Genomic DNA, 18,115 nt, shown 5'->3' with positions numbered 1-18,115 from the left:
ATTATTCCGATAGCCACATCACCTGTCTCCAGGGGCAGGACGGGATGGAGGAGTCCCTAAGGCCTGTGCGGTGACACGACGCACACTTAGCAAGGTCCTCGGCACCACGGCAGAAAGGCAGGGGACGCTCGTGCTGGGAACTGAGAAAAATAACCGTAAAGCCAAGCACGGCCATTTAAAATGGGCCTTCGAGAAGAAGCAATTTATGATTGAAAGTAGCAACTGTCATCTTCGGATGAAAATGCCTCCATCCCCGAGACAGAGCTCTCAGACACTGCCGGGGCCCGACCAGGACTGCTGACCGGTGAGGAGCTCCTGCAGGCCTGGTGAGGGCTCCCGCTGACACACGCCTGCCTCTCTGGAAAGGCGTCATCTCCACCTGCAAGACTTGCCTTGGTCTCCAACCCTTCCCCGCTAAGAACCTCTTCACTCTGAAGAAACGCTTCTCCATGACACACTCGGCCAGGTCCCTCCACTGCCAACCTGGCACTATGCAAAGAAAAACACTGCCTAAAATTTCCAAAACAAACTTTTCTCATAATAAAAGTGATCTAATACCACATGAATCAATAGTTCACTGCTGTTATTTCAGATACATTTTTAAAGACCAACGATTTTTTAAAAATTGACATTTTTGTTGAAAGTGAGATGTCTTCTGTTCATAACATTACCAATAAGACAGACATCTCTTCATTTCTCTTTCATTGAATGGAGTACTTTTGATACTAACTAGAGAACTAAATAAAAGGTTCTCAAACTAACTTTCCTTTGTTTCACATCAAGCACGTGACCTGGGCCATCTGAATGTGGGAGAGCATGGTCTCACTCCATAGACCTCAAGGCACAAACTGGGCCAAAAATGATCTTTCCTTAACGTTGGTCCATTTGTGGCCCCATCTTATTTTATTTATTCAATGCAATGAACATCTGTGAATTTACCACTGAGCCTGAGAACTAGAACATTACATTCCACACTTTAATTAATCTCAACCTTGTATCTCTAGCAAAAAATGATTACATTCTTAGATTTCTTTCTTTCTTTTCACCAATTCCAGCAGTTGGATCCATTTGATTAAACTGTTTGGGTTTTAAGCACTTCTTCAGAGGCATCAGACACCTACATGACAAGCCGAGCACATCATAAAGACGTGCTTACTGAGATTTGAAGGCTGGGCTCTAACACCAGCTAAGCTCTGAGCTCTGACTCAGTGGTACCTGAGCATGTCAGATTCAAACAGGAATTTCCACAGAAATTTAAATTATGTCTCATCACTTAGGGGTCAACAATCGTATTAAGTATGAAAGCTGCAAAAGTCACTGGCTTCCTGTGCAAGTAAGAGAGCTCGCCATATGAAAGGATGCCCTTTAATCTGCTGCGAAACAGACACCTTCTCCAAGACACAGAGAAAGCGCCCTAACACTGGCGTGGTCTCTGGGACCTCCTTCCTGCTTCACACAGAGCACTTGGTTTCTGCTGGTTTTACAGAGTTATGTTCTATGTATGTTTTTTTTTCCCTGTTTAATCAAAACAGAAAGCTCAAAAAACTCACTGAAACTGTGAATATGCTCATATACTATTACTGTGAGCACTAATAAACGATAAGCACTGGGCTAATTCCTTTGTTAAAAATTTTCCTAATCTTCAAAATCTCATATAAACAATATTTTTTAAAGAAAAGGCATAAAAGTTTAAAGATCTGGTATCCAGCAACAAGACTGCCACTTTCTAGTTGCCAAATAATATACAGCATATCCATATTACATAATTATAAATATGAAATGAGAAAAAGACATCTGAATACTACAATGTGCTGTGAGAATGAAAGGGGAACTTGTTTAAATTAATGTCAAAGAAAATTAGGACATAATTTAAATAAAAACTCATATATATGTTCTGCTGAATCTGGTGTTTCCCATAATACTTTTCTCCATCAGATTAGCATAAAAGAGACACAGATATTGCTTAGAACTTAGCAACTAAAAATTTCTTTAATATGCTTTAATCTAAAAATAAGCACTTTTTAAATTATAAGATGCTGCATATATTATATATATGCATATATATACATTATATATAATATATATATTATATACATATATATAGACTTTGTATGTATATTTCATACTTGTATAAATTCCTGTCCACTTCTCCATAACCCTGAGAAGTGCAAACAGGTGTCATCCTTGGCCTCACAGATAAGGTGATAAAGCCATGTTGACTCAGGAAGAATGCACTTGAGGTTGACTAAATTAAGAGGCAGGACCATATACAGCTATATATACAACCATGCTAGTTTGAAATACCTTTTTAAAAATGTGACTATAAATCATGTGTTAGACCAGTTAAGAAAAAAGTTCATCTTGGAAAAAAAAATTTCAGTGAAGATTTTAATATTTTAAATCTATCAATATTCACTGAATATCAATCACCTTCTGAAAAGCTGGGACAGAGAAGGAAAGTTGCCAAGCACACCCTCAAGAAGTTATCTAGTGTGGACGCAAGGCATACATTCACAATAGAACGTGCTAAGCTGTATATCAGTCTTCTTAGTAGTAAGAAGCGATCACACAGAATGGAAATCTGGGGGACGATTATCACAGTGAGACAAAATCTGGACCTTGAAAACGAAACATAGCTGACCCAGGCCCGGAAAACGTGGGGACATAGTTTTTAATGTGACACTGAGTGGATAAACAAAGCAGGTGGAGACAGATTTCACGTTCTCCTGATCCAACTTCTGTATCACACTACCACCCTCTGCCATGTCTAGGAAACCACTGTCCGTGAAAGAAGCAAGAACTGGATTCCATTCAAACTCAATGGAAAGGATTAACTCCCTGGAAAGCAGATCTCTATACTCTCGCCATGTGCTAGTCACAGTTCTAAACAGAATAGGTTTGACTCATATGAGATTGCCAGTATTTGACATTTTTTAAACCTAACTGTTGATTTCATGTGATTCAACCTTAGGAGGTGTTAATGCCTTAGTAAGTATCAAAAGGCATCACGATTCTTTTGAAAGGGAATGAAGGATCTGCTGAAGTAAAAGACAGTCACTTTGCGGAACATCAGGACTACTAACAGGTCGGCACATGTCACGGGGACCATCAGGTCTGCCTGTCTTCTCTGGGTGCACTGGTGAGCGCGTCACAGCACCAGCGGGGAGGCCCCGTCTGAGGCTCACGATGGATCATACCAGTGACCCAAGGACCATGAACGGGTCGGGGGGGACGATACCAGAGAATACCCCGTGCAAACCCTTGACTCTCCTATCAGAGCTCTGCAGCGTGACGAAACATCATCATCTTGTTTCTCGTCAGTTAAAAGGCATCATCAAATGGCTTTGATCCGACTTTACAAAAACTACTTCAGAAAGGATGGAAGTTTCCTGGAAAATTCCTCAGGAAAAATTTTATTCTTGGACTTTTAGAAGCAACTACCAAGACATCACGAATAAAAAGAACGTCTCACAAGAAGTCAGCACTGTATAATGAGACTGTGAGCAGGCTGGTAATTAAGCATAACTGAAGGCTGCCGTGAACATATAGGCCTTTGTTCTCCTTAATTCCAGCACTGACTGGGAATTAAAGATAAGCGCTTAAGGCATATTTCAGTCAGAGTCCAGAAGCATACGCCCCAGTGCTCTAAACGCAATTTAAGTGAAATAAGAGCACAGCCAAAAATATTCTAGATGCCTGCCAGGGGAAAACACCTATATTTTGCACATTCAACATATCTGATTGATCATATTTAGGATCACCTGTTCATTGACTTTAAAAAGAGTCAAAACAGCAGATATTCTTACATCCAAGATCTGACTGAACTACTAAACTAAATGGTAGCCCCCACCAAAAAAAAAAAAAAAAACTTAAAAATTAACTGGTCACATTAAACAGCCATGTATGATCGCATACAGAACAATCAGAACATTCACACTAGAAAAGGTATAGTTCACTATCTCTACAGAATTGTCTTATTTCTATGGAAGAATGAAAGAGGAGGCAACAGAACAAAATAGACGTCATTTTAATAAAGATTATCAGTACTAAACCTTACATTTCTGGTCTAAGAACTCTATGAACTAGTACTAGATAACATAATTATAACTTATGCAGTATCATCACAGTCTTCTGGGTTTCTATTTTGGGAGATGGATAAAGAAATTTATATATATACATATATATGAGTGCATACACACACACACACACACACACACACACACACACACATCCTTTAGTCACCAAGGTTTCATAGGAATATGATGAAAAAAGCAAGATCATTTAGAGCTGGAATAAACAAGAAAGAAACTCAGAGAAGACAGGAGCCTCAGCCTGAAACCTGAAATACAATGGTGATACAGATTCACAGCCGGTAGATGTGGGAAGTTGTATGAGTGTGATGGGGAAGAACAGAAGTACAGAGAAAGGAAGAAACAGGTCCTGGAGCTGGGAAAGAGTGTCTCACAAAGTACAGGCAGACCTCGGAGACACTGGCTTCAGGTCCAGGCCACCGCAGCAAGGCAAGTGTCACAATAAAGTGAGTCACGTGAATTTTCCCCGTTTCCCAGTGCATATAACAGCTACATTTACACCATACTGTAGTCTAGTAAGTGTAGGATAGCATCATGTGTAAAAAAACAACGTTCATACCTTAATTAAGAATACTCTATCACTAAAAGATGCTAAGTAACCGTCATCGCAGCCTTCACACTATCAGAGTAACAGCATCAAAGATCACTGATAGCAGACCCCTGTAATAAACAGAGTAAGAGTAAGAAAATCTGAAATATAGTAAGAATCACCAAAACGTGGCAAAGAGACAGGAAGTGAGCGAGTGTTGCTGGGAAAATGGTGCGGATAGACTTGCTTGAAGCACGGTTGCCACAAACCTTCAATTTGTAAAAAGTGCAGTATTTGTGAAGCACAAAGAAACAAGGCATTTCGTGAGACGGGTGACTGGAAGGCTTGTCTGCGGGGCAGCTCTGCAGCATGCACCAGAGAGGGAGGCCGGAAGCCGGGTGCACAACGTCCTCCAGCGCGGGTTGCTGCGCCAGCACTAGCCCGCCGGGCCTCTGTCCCTGGCGTCCGAGCTCCACGTGGACAGAGGTCCAGTCCCAAAGGAGCTGGGAACCTGGCTGGCCTCACCGTGTGTGCAGAGTAAAAGGTAGAGCAGGCAGAGTGTTCAAGGTTCTTTTGGGCCTGATTCCCACTCAGTTTCCCAGGCTCGCCCTTACCCTTCCCATAAGCCCCCTGAGTGAAATACCCCCATGGGGGGCGCGGGGGGACCATTTCCTGAACAGGGCACGGCTGGATCCTGGCTCCTCATCTTCTGCCCTCCGCCTCCCCCAGCCCTAAGGCAGCACACACACCTCCCTGTGGCCTCGACTGTGCTCTCTGCAGGGAAGGCTCCCACTCCAAGCTTCACCCCTTCTTCCTGACCACTCACCCTAAAGCATCACCTGGCCCAGACACGCCCTGGAACAGCGCCCTACTGTATTTTCATCAGAGCCTTACAACTAACAAAATTCTCGTTTTTCTCACGTGCATATTATCCCTCTATCCTCAGTCTCAGTCCATCAAGCCCAAACTGAAGGGGCACGAGAACAGAGGCTGTATCGTCCGCAAGCACCAGGCTCCAGCTCAGTCTGGGGACAGCCGTGAGGAGCCGCAGTACACGTCTACTGTGAGGGTCAGCTGATGAACGGACAAGAGGCCTTCATCAGCACCCGCCACGGTATCCCTGAAGCAAGACTAACTGGTCCCTCTTCTAAGACTTTCCTTGGTTTCACTGTGTAGCTCTTCTTTTTACATATTATGGATAACTGCGTAACAACCAGCATCTTCTAAATAACAGGAGTCATAAAATATTCATGTCTATGTAAATGCCTGGGAATAAAATACACAGAGTTGAATACTCAATAAAATGCTAGCTTAAAATTGAACAATGAGAAAAGGCAGAAAACAACCTCATATTTCTGTAACATGTATATTCGTAACACTTAGGCTTCCTCCACTACTAACAAAGAATTTCCCCCTGAAGTAGCAGACGTGGTATTTTATCAGCATAGCTGGGATACACGAGGCACAGCAGTCATTTCTGACGGATCCGGGTACAGAAGTCGCGCGATCCTCCCTTCTTTGGCGGGGGGCGTGAGGGGTGGGCGTACATACCATGTCTGCTCAGCACACTTGAGGAGCGAGCGTTCCTCAAACTAACGGATAATCTTGAGAAACAGAAAGAACCACTGAAGTTGCTCAAAGAAGTGCACTAAACTTTCATGCAACAGGGCAAGGACAATTAAGAAAAAGTCTCATAAAAGGGCGGCACACTGCGTAACACAGTGCCCCAAACCCCAGGGCTGAAGAGATGCGTCCTCCCGGAGCTGACCTACTTCACAGACATTCCCATTGCAAAACTCCCCTTGAATTATGTGTGCTCTGATTTATGTGATGTTGTTAAAAATATACCACTCACATAAAATGGGAATTTCCCATAAGGGAAAAAAAGATGAAACTAGAAATAACAGTAGTAAATAAAATGCATTCCATGAAGTTCACCCGGCTTTCCAGAGATGAATTATAGTTTTAGCACTGAGCTTCCCAGCAGTAAACATAAAGAGGAAAACTCAATTAGACACATGATTTGCTAGTCTTTAAGATCAAAATGACCAGCAGTTTCAGAAAGGCACAACTTTTCCTGGAATAAGGACCAGAAAGAAACTGCCCCCTGCGTCTCACACGGAAGATAGAACATTTGCTCAGGAGCAGCGCCCTGGGCACCGTATCTTTACAATGAAGTAGGAATTTTATAAGGTTACCTCTTAGGTTTAAGTCATTATCATAAAAACTAAGCACAAAATCAGTAAAAATGCTGCTGGAGGAAGACAGCAGAAACAGCGCAGTGAAGGAAAGCAGTTCTCTAGCGATGGGACCAACTGGAGGATAAAACTGGAAGCACACTGAGAAAGGAGCGGAAGAGGGTGTATTCAGAGCAGCAAACTGAATTTCTGACAGATACACAGAGTCCAGACATTCCACACAGCTCTCGACTACACAACTGAAGCAGGAGCAGGGCTGCCATTGCTTCATGGAAGCTGAGGGACCCAATCAAGTTACAAACTCGAAAAGGGGTTTTCTGTCCCCGCAGAGATGAGCCACAAGGACTCTCTGTGACAGGTCCAAGCACCTCCTGAAAAAGTAAACCAGAAACTTCAATAAACAAATGAGGAGCTGACACTTATTTTGCTAACCTTCACCTGGAAAATCCACAAAGTAAGAGAATATACGCATTCCAGTAAGAAAACCCTTGTCATAAAGCAGCCACAGGACGTCTGAACTACCCCCTTACTTTAGAAACACTACCCAGATGCTGACAAGATAACCTCGGTGGAAAATATGTATACTTACCTCCTTATGTTACTTAATAAATGGTAAGATTAAGCCAGTAAAATATAGAAGGAAATTTTCTAAAAGTAATAGCCCTGGCTTGGATGTGAGTTCCATCTATCTTCCCACATAGAAGTAACCCTTTAGTAGGCTTGCCCAACTTCCTTACAGTAAAACCATGTCAAATGACCATGGGATATTATTTATAACCTGGATACTGTCTGCAGATGGAGAAGTGGGAGAAGACAGAAGACAGGGAGTCCGCAGCTCACACGAAAGCAACGGCAGGTCAGTGAGGTATAACAACCCCCAACTCTCTCAAATCAGCAATCCCAGACAGAGGGAACTGAAGGGGATTACTCCACTTTGGCTCAACAGAGTCATTTCTTGTATAAATAATTTTTTAAAGCATGGAGGAGCCCATAGACACTTTTTCCCCCCAAAATTGGGCCTCATAAAAAAAAATCACTGACCTTGGGAGCAAGAGAGGATCTGAGAGGGAGACCAGTGGGCAGTGCGGGGCACAGGCCTGACGAGCGTCACAGGGACACTGCTCAGAGGTGGCAAGAAGGACGCTCGACACAGGATGAAATTTCCCACGGCTCCCATGAGAATGAGCCACCGTTTCAACAATAAAGTAGAAAACAGTATCCACCTCACAGAAATTCACATGGAGTAAACAGTAAGGAAAACGGCTGATTCTTCAATAAAAGAAAATACCAGCAACAGTAACAACTTGGCCAAAAGGCAGGCCACGTCTTTGCAGCGGACGCTAAGGGGGCAGCAACAGCAGCCGGCCTCATGGTAGGAATAGAATCTCTTCCAACAGGGCAAATTTGAGTCTATTTAAATACATGTAATTCAGAGCTTTTATAAAATGTATTATTCTCTCCTTTAAAAGTAACCTCAGTTTCTAATCAACCCACAGTATCCCTGGCAAAGCTGCAGCAACAACCATGCGAGTGCGTGCACCTGCACGTGTCCCAGGAACGCCTGGGTCCTGGGCGACGTTTCCGCGCTCGGGAGAACGTGAAGGACAGGAAGCCATGATGATGCTGGCATACAGCTTTAACATATAAACATAAAAGTTGTCAAGAAAGGAGACGAGGCAGACACCAGACACCTTACACAATGTCACGTCCTACAGCAACGGCTTACCGCACATCCGAGCCCAGTCCTGCCCCCCACACAGAACACGTACCATCTGGTACGTATACAAATGTGGGGGAAAGATTTCATTATCAATCAGCTCCAAGGTACTGTTAAAAGGAAGATGCCTAACCACAAATTTCAAATGTCTGATGAAAAGGAGGAGCCAGCAAAAACCTCAGGGCTCAGGAATCTGAAGGAGGCTGAGGGAAACCCGTTTGCCTGAACAAAAACACTGGACAGCTTAGAGCCCACCCCCAGGGGCCTGAACACACCCCACAGCTAGACTGACAATGAGGCACTGTCTGAGATGAAAGATAATCGGAAACTCCCCAAAAATTGCTTCACTGAAGAAATACTAAGGTTTTGATCTTAATATTCATTAATAATGTGAAAAAAACAAGTACATTATTTAGCTCTTAAGACTCTCTGATGCAGGTACCCAGTTTAAAACTTTTATTGATAAAACTGGTTTGGGGAGCACAGTTGCCCTTCTGAGAAACCACCAGTATAGACATTTCCTGGTGTCTCCAAGACACCACAAGAGCAATGCATCAGGTCAGAAACTCTGCGCGAATCGTTTCCCCTTCCTCCTATTTACAGTCACTCAAAGCCCAGCTGACTGCCAAGCACTGAAGCCCGAATGCCATCTCTCCCCATCGCAATATGCACCTGGCTTTCACATAAGATACACTTATTCGGGCTGTTTCAACTGTTGTAATTGTGCATAAGCTGGTTCTCTAGATTACTATTAGCGAATTCAAGGAGTCATAAAGCTACTTCGGCTTACTATATTACAAAGAGAATTACTCATTTAAAATAGGGACTACTTCAGAATGAACTTGCAAATTAACTGGAGTTTATTATTTTGGAATGTGAACCAAATGTGGCTATATTTAGTAGTTTGTATTTAAGTGTATAAGACTTCAGAAACACAGCTATATGCTACCTTAAAATGAGGCTATGCAAACTTAGGGACAAAAATTATGTTCTTACACAAGCCATCACTTCAGGTGTTCAGGGAGTCAAAAAAATTTGAAACTAGTTTTCTGTTGCTAATGACAGTCACACTGACAAAATTTATTAGTTCATCAAACTATAGTGTAAGAATATGGATTTATTTGTAATAAATTATCATTTTTGCATGTATCAGTCAAAGCATAAGGCCTAAATACTTGCAAACAAAATGTATTATTAATTTAATTGTCACAGCCTATTTAGCTAACTTCTCTTACTATTTGCTATAATGTGCAATGCATAAGAGGAAAGAATTAAGTTCAAAACAAAAAAATAAACTGATTACACTGTCCTAAAGAAATTAAAATATAGCAAGCTTGCAAAATTATAGCCAAGGCATTAATGTTTTAAGTAGGTAAGAAAAAATGTTTAATTTAATTTAGACAACAGTTATGCCCAAAGTAAAGGTTGAACATGCTGGTAAAGAGTTTCTTTGTTTCCTAAAACTGTTCAAAGGCGTCAATTCCCTCTCCAAGGAATGGAGGCGGGTGGACTGGAAGAAAGGAGCCTTTGGGCATGTAATGTGCTAGATTTTGCTACTTAAATCTTGGTCTCGTCGAGCTGTGGACCACTGTGGAAATCCTGCTGTGGTGGAAGCCCTGGCATTCCAGCTCAGTCTTTCTGTGCAGGAAGAGGGAATGAGCTACAAGCAGATACCATAAACAAGAGGTCCTCTGAAACACGGAATTTCTAGCAGGAAAAACAATTCAATCTAATGTCCAGGTTAGATGAACTCCACACTAGGACAACTTAGAAGGTAATGGCCCAGCAAATGGGGAGACACTTTTCCATTTGAGATTCACCTCCTGATTTTAGGACAAAAATCATGTTACTGTTGGAGGAAACGCTTAGACACCTCATAGAGGAGAATGTGCAATCTTTCTCATGCCTCTTTTTAGCCTCCGTTTTTGTATTGGGGACTGAAATGAGTGAAAGCAAAAGAGAGTTATCCTGGAATGCACAGGAAAAGGAAAATGGAAAACCTGAGCACAACTGGAAGTTTCACACTCCTACCATCAGATACAGAAGGTATCTGTATTTTTAAGGTGCTTGGAGGATAAACATATGTATAAGGTGATGACTTTTTCTTTAATATGAAGTAATATGAACAAACACATTCAAATTGCTTAAATTTCTAAATAAAAAGCAAAAATGATACATTTGAATTCAAAGTGTATCCTAGTTATATAGTAGGTAAATATTTTCTTTTTACTAATTAATCGATCTGGATTATTTTCATTCAAATTTATTGTGTGAATAAAACACCCTAAGTATCTATATGTGAAGATTCTCAATGCAAGACAATAAAATCAGGACAAGGAAGAGCAGTAGAATTAGTCAGAAACATAACAATTCTAACACTTATTAGTTATGAGATACTGAACAAATCCTTGTATATTCCTGAATATCTACCTTTACCTCTGTGATACCAGTCTGATAAGGCACCACTGCTAAGGTCATACAATGGTTAACTGAGATAATGCAAATGAAAGCAACAAGAATACAGCAATTAAAAATATTTTGCTTCTTTTTTAAAATTTTGTTTGGGGGTAGGTAATTAGGTATTTATTTATTTGTTTATTTATTTAAATGGAGGTACTAGGAATTGAACCCAGGACCTTGTGCACACTAAGCATGTGCTCTACCACTGAGCTATATACTCTCCCCACAAGAAAATGTTTTGTTTCTTAAAGACTTATGAAACATAACTTTGACAAGTCCCAAATTATAATTTAAATAATACAAAATCTTTTGAATTTCAAAAATGATGCATTCAGGATCTGTTCAACACATAAATTTTGGCTCAGATTGAATGTAACGTTTATAAAGAAAACTATGGAAAACCAAAAGGCAGAAAGTAAGCATATGTAACACCCCAATATTCTGACTCTTCAGTCACGTCCAGACTAAAATGCTAAAGAAAACAACATGCCCTCAATAGAAAAATCAAGTTAAACACCCTGTGAACATAGACAATATTGGTAAAAGCACTTTAAATTGTTTATAAATTTATTACACATTTACAAATATGGTAGGTGAAGCCCAAGGCTACAAAGTGATAGAACAAACTGCATCATGACCCACAGTTTAAAACAGTATTTAAAACAAAAGTTCCCATGAGGGTCTGCAGAATTTCAGATACCACCTTAGAGAATTCAGGGCAAGTCAGAAACTACCAGGTCCCTGAAGGAGGTGAGGGTGCTTGCATGAGTGCTGGGTGAGCTGCAGATTTTAACGATTTAAAGTTTCAGAAGTAGCCAGGCTCACCTGGTAGCTGACATCGCTGTATCTCAGTTCACCTAATATAATTAAGTCTACGTGATGAAGCTAATTATGATACAGTAGCAAGAAAAAGGAAAACCTGGCAGTTGATGACACGGTAATTGTAGTGTTATTTTTCATGACATGGCAACTGTAGTATTATTTGGGGGATGACATAAGATGTATTTCTTTTTTAATATCAGCAATGTTTAATTCTACGGTAAGAATTCAAAAATGTTATTTTAAAACCTCAAAATAAAAATATGCAAAATTCAAATGAAAATGGACAGTTCAGTTTTACATATTTATTTAAGCTCATTCTCATGCATTCTCAGAGATCAATCCCCTCTAATTTAACTCTTCTACTGTTTCAAGGCTGTTTCACAAATTCATAGTCCCTCAAATCGTTTGAAATATTTTTAGATCGAATTTTTTAAAATTAAAAAGGGACATTAAATTTTTATGGGAGACTGGCATAAAATATGATACTCAACAAAAGACTACCATAATGTAAAACATGATGAACTGGCTTGATAAAAATTCTAGGAGTCACCTCACTAACAAAGCCTAAAATGAAAATATATTTGTTAAGTTTTAAAAATGGACGAAAATTACCTTTCTTTTGGCGTGCCAACTCCATGTTTGCCCAGTAGATGAGTGTTTAAGTGTTTCTTCATTACAAAAGCAACCCTAAAAAAAAAAAAGTAATTATAGACCTAAGCTTGACTCTGCTAGAAATATGTACAAAAGTATTTAAAAACAGACAAGTATATATAGACATAATGTGAAAATGCACATTACAATAGCACTAAGTGCTAAACAGAAAGCTTGCATACAGATTAAATATACTACAATACCTGAAAACCAAAAGAAATAACTGCATTTAAATTGTCTGGCTCATTATCTCACTTGAGTATTGAGTATACAATGACCAAAACAATGACTTCAGTTCTGCAGTCCCTGTCTTCAGTGTCAGTCAGAGAGAGAAAGCCACACCTCAGTGTCACAGTCCCTGACCCTCGTTGATCCCACACTTCAATCACGAAATGAGTTTGAGAAAATGTCATTTTATTAAATATTTAAGGGACTATAAAAGAGAAAATGAATAGCCTTCATGAAGCTTCCTTAAAACATGGTAATAACTTGAAGAGAGGTTTTTTAAAATGATATAAATGTTTATTGTGTCTGCAGCACACACACAAAAATGTACTTAAGTGCCCAGAAGATATCAATAACTTAAACAAACAAAAAGTATTACCTGACATGCTACCTTATTTTATACACAAATCAGATCACTTAACTCAATTCTGTTGACATAAATATGAAATGGACAGGAATCAGCAGCAGTGCTCAGAGCACCATTCGTCTACCGCATATAGTACAACACAATTTAATTACTTTGTGTTGATTATTTAAAACAATTTAGATCCCATTCAGAAGCATCAGACTAAAATGGCTCTCTTGATAAGCAAAAAAATTAAAATTTACTGTTGTAACTTTCAGTGTAAAAGGGCTTGCAAACATTTTTGTTAATTATGTATTACAGCTGTCCTTCATAAAGTTAATTACTAATAGCTGAAAGGCAACAGAATCTATTTGCATATGTACATGAAAGGCATGACATATGCAAAAATATGATTTTAATTAGCATTCTATGATATGAAGGGCTACAAATCAAATTGGCATGTTATAAGATTCTTAACATTAAACACTGAATTCATCTGGACATGTTTGCACAAACGGGCAATGCGAGACAGTAAAACACTATGGCCTTATGGAGGAGGTGTGTGTCAAAAGCCAAGACCAAAACAATTTCTCAACATGTGAACGCTCCTTTTCACGTCTGGTCTATTTTGGTTATTTTCATAGACTAGGGAACCTCAGTTTTGAAGCTAAAATAATATGTTTGTATTTTTTTAATGACTATGACTTCATTATTCAAATAATGCATTTATATACACTGAAAATAACACTCACTCTTTTCTATAAATTAAGTAATAACTATGGACAACACACACTTTACAACTATAAATAATCATACCATCAGTCCACAAAATGCAAAAAGAATTAGTACATATAAAGAAACTGTGATGATATTAAATACTTAGGAAAAATAACAGGACAAGATATTCTATGTTTGTTTCTGCTTGATTTGAACAAAATAAATATTTTTCATTTCCTTAAAAAAAAATACAGTAATAACAGTGTTTAAGTCATAACTTCCCTACTGTCCTCTATTTCCCTATAATTAAAAAAACATAAAGCTAATAGTAAAGAGTAAAGGTTAAGAACCCAGAGTTGCAAAGCACAGCTTATTTATATGACCAAGTATAATTTAAGAGATCTGAGCTTAGAAACCACAGTGCAGTTTTTAAAAGAAAAAAATTGTATTAATTAAAATGTTTCGGGTTTAAAAATTGAAACAGAAATACACTACACAGGGGAGCAAAACTAAAGTACACGGGGAAGAAAAGCTGCTTAATACAACGTTCTTACGTTATCTGCTGAATGTCTATAATACTAAATATTTAGAGGAATAATAAAATTTTTTATTATGGGGAAAAATTTATACTACTAAAACACAGCTCAATTATAGTCATATGCAAAATATGTATTCATCAAAAACCTGACTGAAATTAAATATGAATTCTTTCAATTTGGTCTAGCTACAGTATGAGCAGCATGAGAGTCTCAACACCATCCTCAGTGAAAAAGTGCAGGCCAAGCAAGACTGCCCGAAATAAACCTTCCCGCCTCTGAGGACGATGATACTGCCGGCAACGTGTGACTCCTGAATGTAGCCTACCCGTCACCGCCACCATCACAGTATGAATATTATAACACAATGATCACTTTGGAAAATTCATAATCTAGATACCACCAGAAATAAAACAAAAATAATCCTGAACCTGAACAGCTATACAACCGAAACGCCGCGCTCCCCAGTGAGCACGCAGCACATACACTTGCACTCAGTTTCCACACGTTCAAGGAGACTTACTATGGACCAGCCACAGGCAGGTTCTGCGTGTAAGACGCAAAAGCAGACAGCTTAAGCTGTGTCCTCATGGAGCTTTCAGTCTATAACCTGCAGCTTCTCATGAGGAGGAAGCGGCTCTCACCCTACCAGGCTCCTGCGCGAGTCCCTCTAGTCATGCGCAGGGACCTACTCTGGGCAAGAACGACCTAGGCACCCGTGGCATGCAGATGAGCAAACATACAGCGTCATCCCATGTACGCATGTGTGTGCCTCTTTGTCTTCTGATATTTACACGTACAAATACACATAAAGAGAAGCAAACACCAGTCAACCTTTAGTTTTAGATTTCTCAAGCTTCTTCGTTTTTCTATAATAAGTAAAAATTTTTAAAGCAAAAGATATCATGACGCTTCACATTTTACACAGCATTTTTAAGTTTCTCAATGGCTCCTCATAACAGGATAAGTAGCGCTGCGTTATCAGCTCAACCTGAAAGAAGAGGGAATTGAGGCTCAGAGAAGATAAGTGACTTTGACTTTTTCAAGAAAATGTGGCAAAGGAGCTGAAAATGCAAAAGTAGGATTCATGCCTGGTGACCTTTATCCGCAGCTCTTTCCACCATTCCCATCTCCTGACTAATCAAAGATTATACTCTCATGGAAAACAAGAAAAAGGAAAAAGGAAATACTTCAAAAGTAAAAGTATTCACGAATAAAATCATTATAATATATTAAATACTTATCTAAGTGAGTATGAATCTTTCTAAACTAATGAGTAAAAAAGGAAGTAGCTGAAATAGGACACAGATTTTTTTTTTAATTCACTGAGATTAGAAAAGTCCTTATATATATATTTAAAAAGAAAATATTTATCATATGATGATGATACAAACTAAAAATTAAAGACTGTGACACAGGTCAGACAAAAACAATGTACAATCAGTTAACAAGAATAAATATGCTTAAAAATAAATATAAAGATGCTGATTGTTGTTAAAACAACAGCCGGCTGAGATAGACTGCATTGGTTTTATTATAAACAAAACCAAGATAAAAGACATTTTACTCTCAAAGTGTCAGAAATCAAGATCACGCCAATATTAGTGTGATAATGTAAAATATGCTGTACAAAATTTTACAAATCTAAATGAAGTATTAAATCTTCATTTACATAACATGTAAAGTGAAATATATTATACATCATTGTACACATTTGTACGCAGCTTCCATTATACTGTTTAACCATGACTTCACAAAAAAATATTTTCATCCACTTCTCTTACCTATAAATGAGCGCACTAACTTAAAGGAACACAGAAAAACCTTAAGTTCAAATGAATTCAAATCTGTCAAAAAATTTGCCGTGTAAATAAAGGAAATATCTACAATTAAATGGTATTTGTTTATTCCGAAATTCAAAAGTTATCAGGTATCAAATGATACTTAAAAATTACACTTCTCAATGACATTCTTCAAATCATTGTTGGCCAAACCATGTGTATCTTTCCTTGTTTCTCTAGCATGCTACGGTACAATTTCTCAGAATGCTTATCGCCTTTTTGGTTATAATCATCACACAGAACTCACTATTTCCATGTTTGAAATGTTTACCCATGTAATTTTATATAAAGAAACTCCCTTCAAAAACAAATCATCAACATCCCAACATTTAAAATTACCTATAATCCTTTACTACTTTAAAATTATAATCATTATTTTCCTGAATGGTTTTGCTTCTCCATGAAAATAAATGATACTATATTTATTGAAAATCCTCATGAAGAAACAAAACTTGAAAAATTTTTGTTCATTCACAAAAAACAAAAACTTTTCTAAGTGTCACACTTCTCGGGAGAGTAAGCAATCTGTGTCCAAAAACTAGCAGTGAGCTTTCAGATTTTATAAAATGTTAGCCACAACAATCAGAAATATTCTCCCAAGAAACTGTGAGTGGCCCAAACACAAATACACACTCATGCACCATTTCTTGCACTACCCAAAAGAGGAAGGGGAGACATTCAGCAAATTATTACTTCTTTTTTCCTAGAGTTAAATTTGCCATTAATGTAATTATTAGTGTTGCCAGATTATAAATATTATACCCCAAAGACATTAATCTTACATTAACCACATTCTTCATAATAATGAAAGCCGTCACATATTAGGGTTTCTTTTGTTTTGTATTTGTGTTTGTTTGTAGAGAGGGAGACTGCCAACCTCTGTTCTGAGCCCTTTATACCCACAACTGATGTAACCCTTAGAACAACAACAGACAGATGAGAAGTATGAGGTGCACACACGGCTAGCGGATGGCGGAGTCCAGATTTGACCCAGGATGTGTGATCAGAGCCCACCTACAGCACTTGATCACTGATTCGTTGTCGCTCTTCATCTTATAAATTATAATTCAGGTATCAGGCCTTATTTCAGGTGTCTGCCGCATTTGTTTACATTTTGCACTAAAAAGTCACCTGCCAAAATAAGTGAGGAAATTAACAATGAAGGCGTATTTTACTTCTGAGTTCAAGAAACAACACAGTAAGCAGGATATCTAAAAATGCTGAAATCAAGAGTCAAAAACTACATCTTATGTAGGCTCAAATGAACAGTGACTTGACCTCGGGTCAGTTCATAACAATGAAATGTTAGACAGAATGAAATTATTGACACCTGAGCTGTGGAAAAAAATACAATGAATTAAGTAAACAACTGTACCAGTGATAATATAGAACAAGCATTGCCATGACCAAGAAGGGGAAGGAAACACAACGTTAGACATGTTAGAATGGCGACAGGTTATAAGGAAGGAAGGGTGAGACGGAAGACACGGATTGCGAGCTACACCCACTGAACGCTCTCCCAAGGAGCTCACTCAGAAGCGCCCTTCACCTGGAGCCATCCCACTCTTCTGAAGGTGGCAAAACAAGGGCAGGACCTTCTGTTCCTGTAAGGTAGTAACCTGAGAAAGGAAAGTGCCACGCGGTCAACAGAAATTAAAACACACACAGCACCCCGAGGGGAAAAGTGCAGCCCAAGGCCTGGGGTGTGCCAGACCCGGGCTGAGTCCGGCTGTATGTAGCCTGACCGCATGAGACTGCCACCTCCCCCGGGCTGCTGTGAAGATGCCACTACAGGCAGCGTGGCCGGGCTTCCGGGAGTGCCAGGAGCCCAGTGAGCCCGCAGGAGCTGCCACCTGACCTCACAGGGATGATGAAGAGGAGGACTCCCAACCAGAACAGGGGTAAGAGGAGGGAGGACACAGCACAGGTCTGCACGGGTTAGCGGGGCTCCCTGAATCCCTGAGTCATCCTTCCACGACACA

At 39.4% G+C, this 18,115-nt stretch overlaps 1 protein-coding gene across 5 annotated transcripts in view; it reads right to left on the bottom strand.

Moving 5' to 3' along the window:
* The window catches only part of ZNF407 (zinc finger protein 407), a 365,141-nt gene that overhangs the window by 211,327 nt on the left and 135,699 nt on the right, over nucleotides 1–18,115 (bottom strand). For all 5 annotated transcript variants that reach the window (XM_031441739.2, XM_064480435.1, XM_064480436.1 and 2 more), the window contains exon 4: nucleotides 12,430–12,504. In XM_031441739.2, coding sequence (XP_031297599.2) covers nucleotides 12,430–12,504 — 75 coding nt within the window. The remainder of the gene's footprint in view (nucleotides 1–12,429; nucleotides 12,505–18,115) is intronic.

The sequence above is a fragment of the Camelus dromedarius genome, chromosome 28, assembly GCF_036321535.1.
Source record: "Camelus dromedarius isolate mCamDro1 chromosome 28, mCamDro1.pat, whole genome shotgun sequence".
NCBI lineage: Eukaryota > Metazoa > Chordata > Mammalia > Artiodactyla > Camelidae > Camelus > Camelus dromedarius.
Note: the sequence above shows the minus strand (reverse complement) of the source record. Positions and strands in the feature narration are given on the sequence as shown.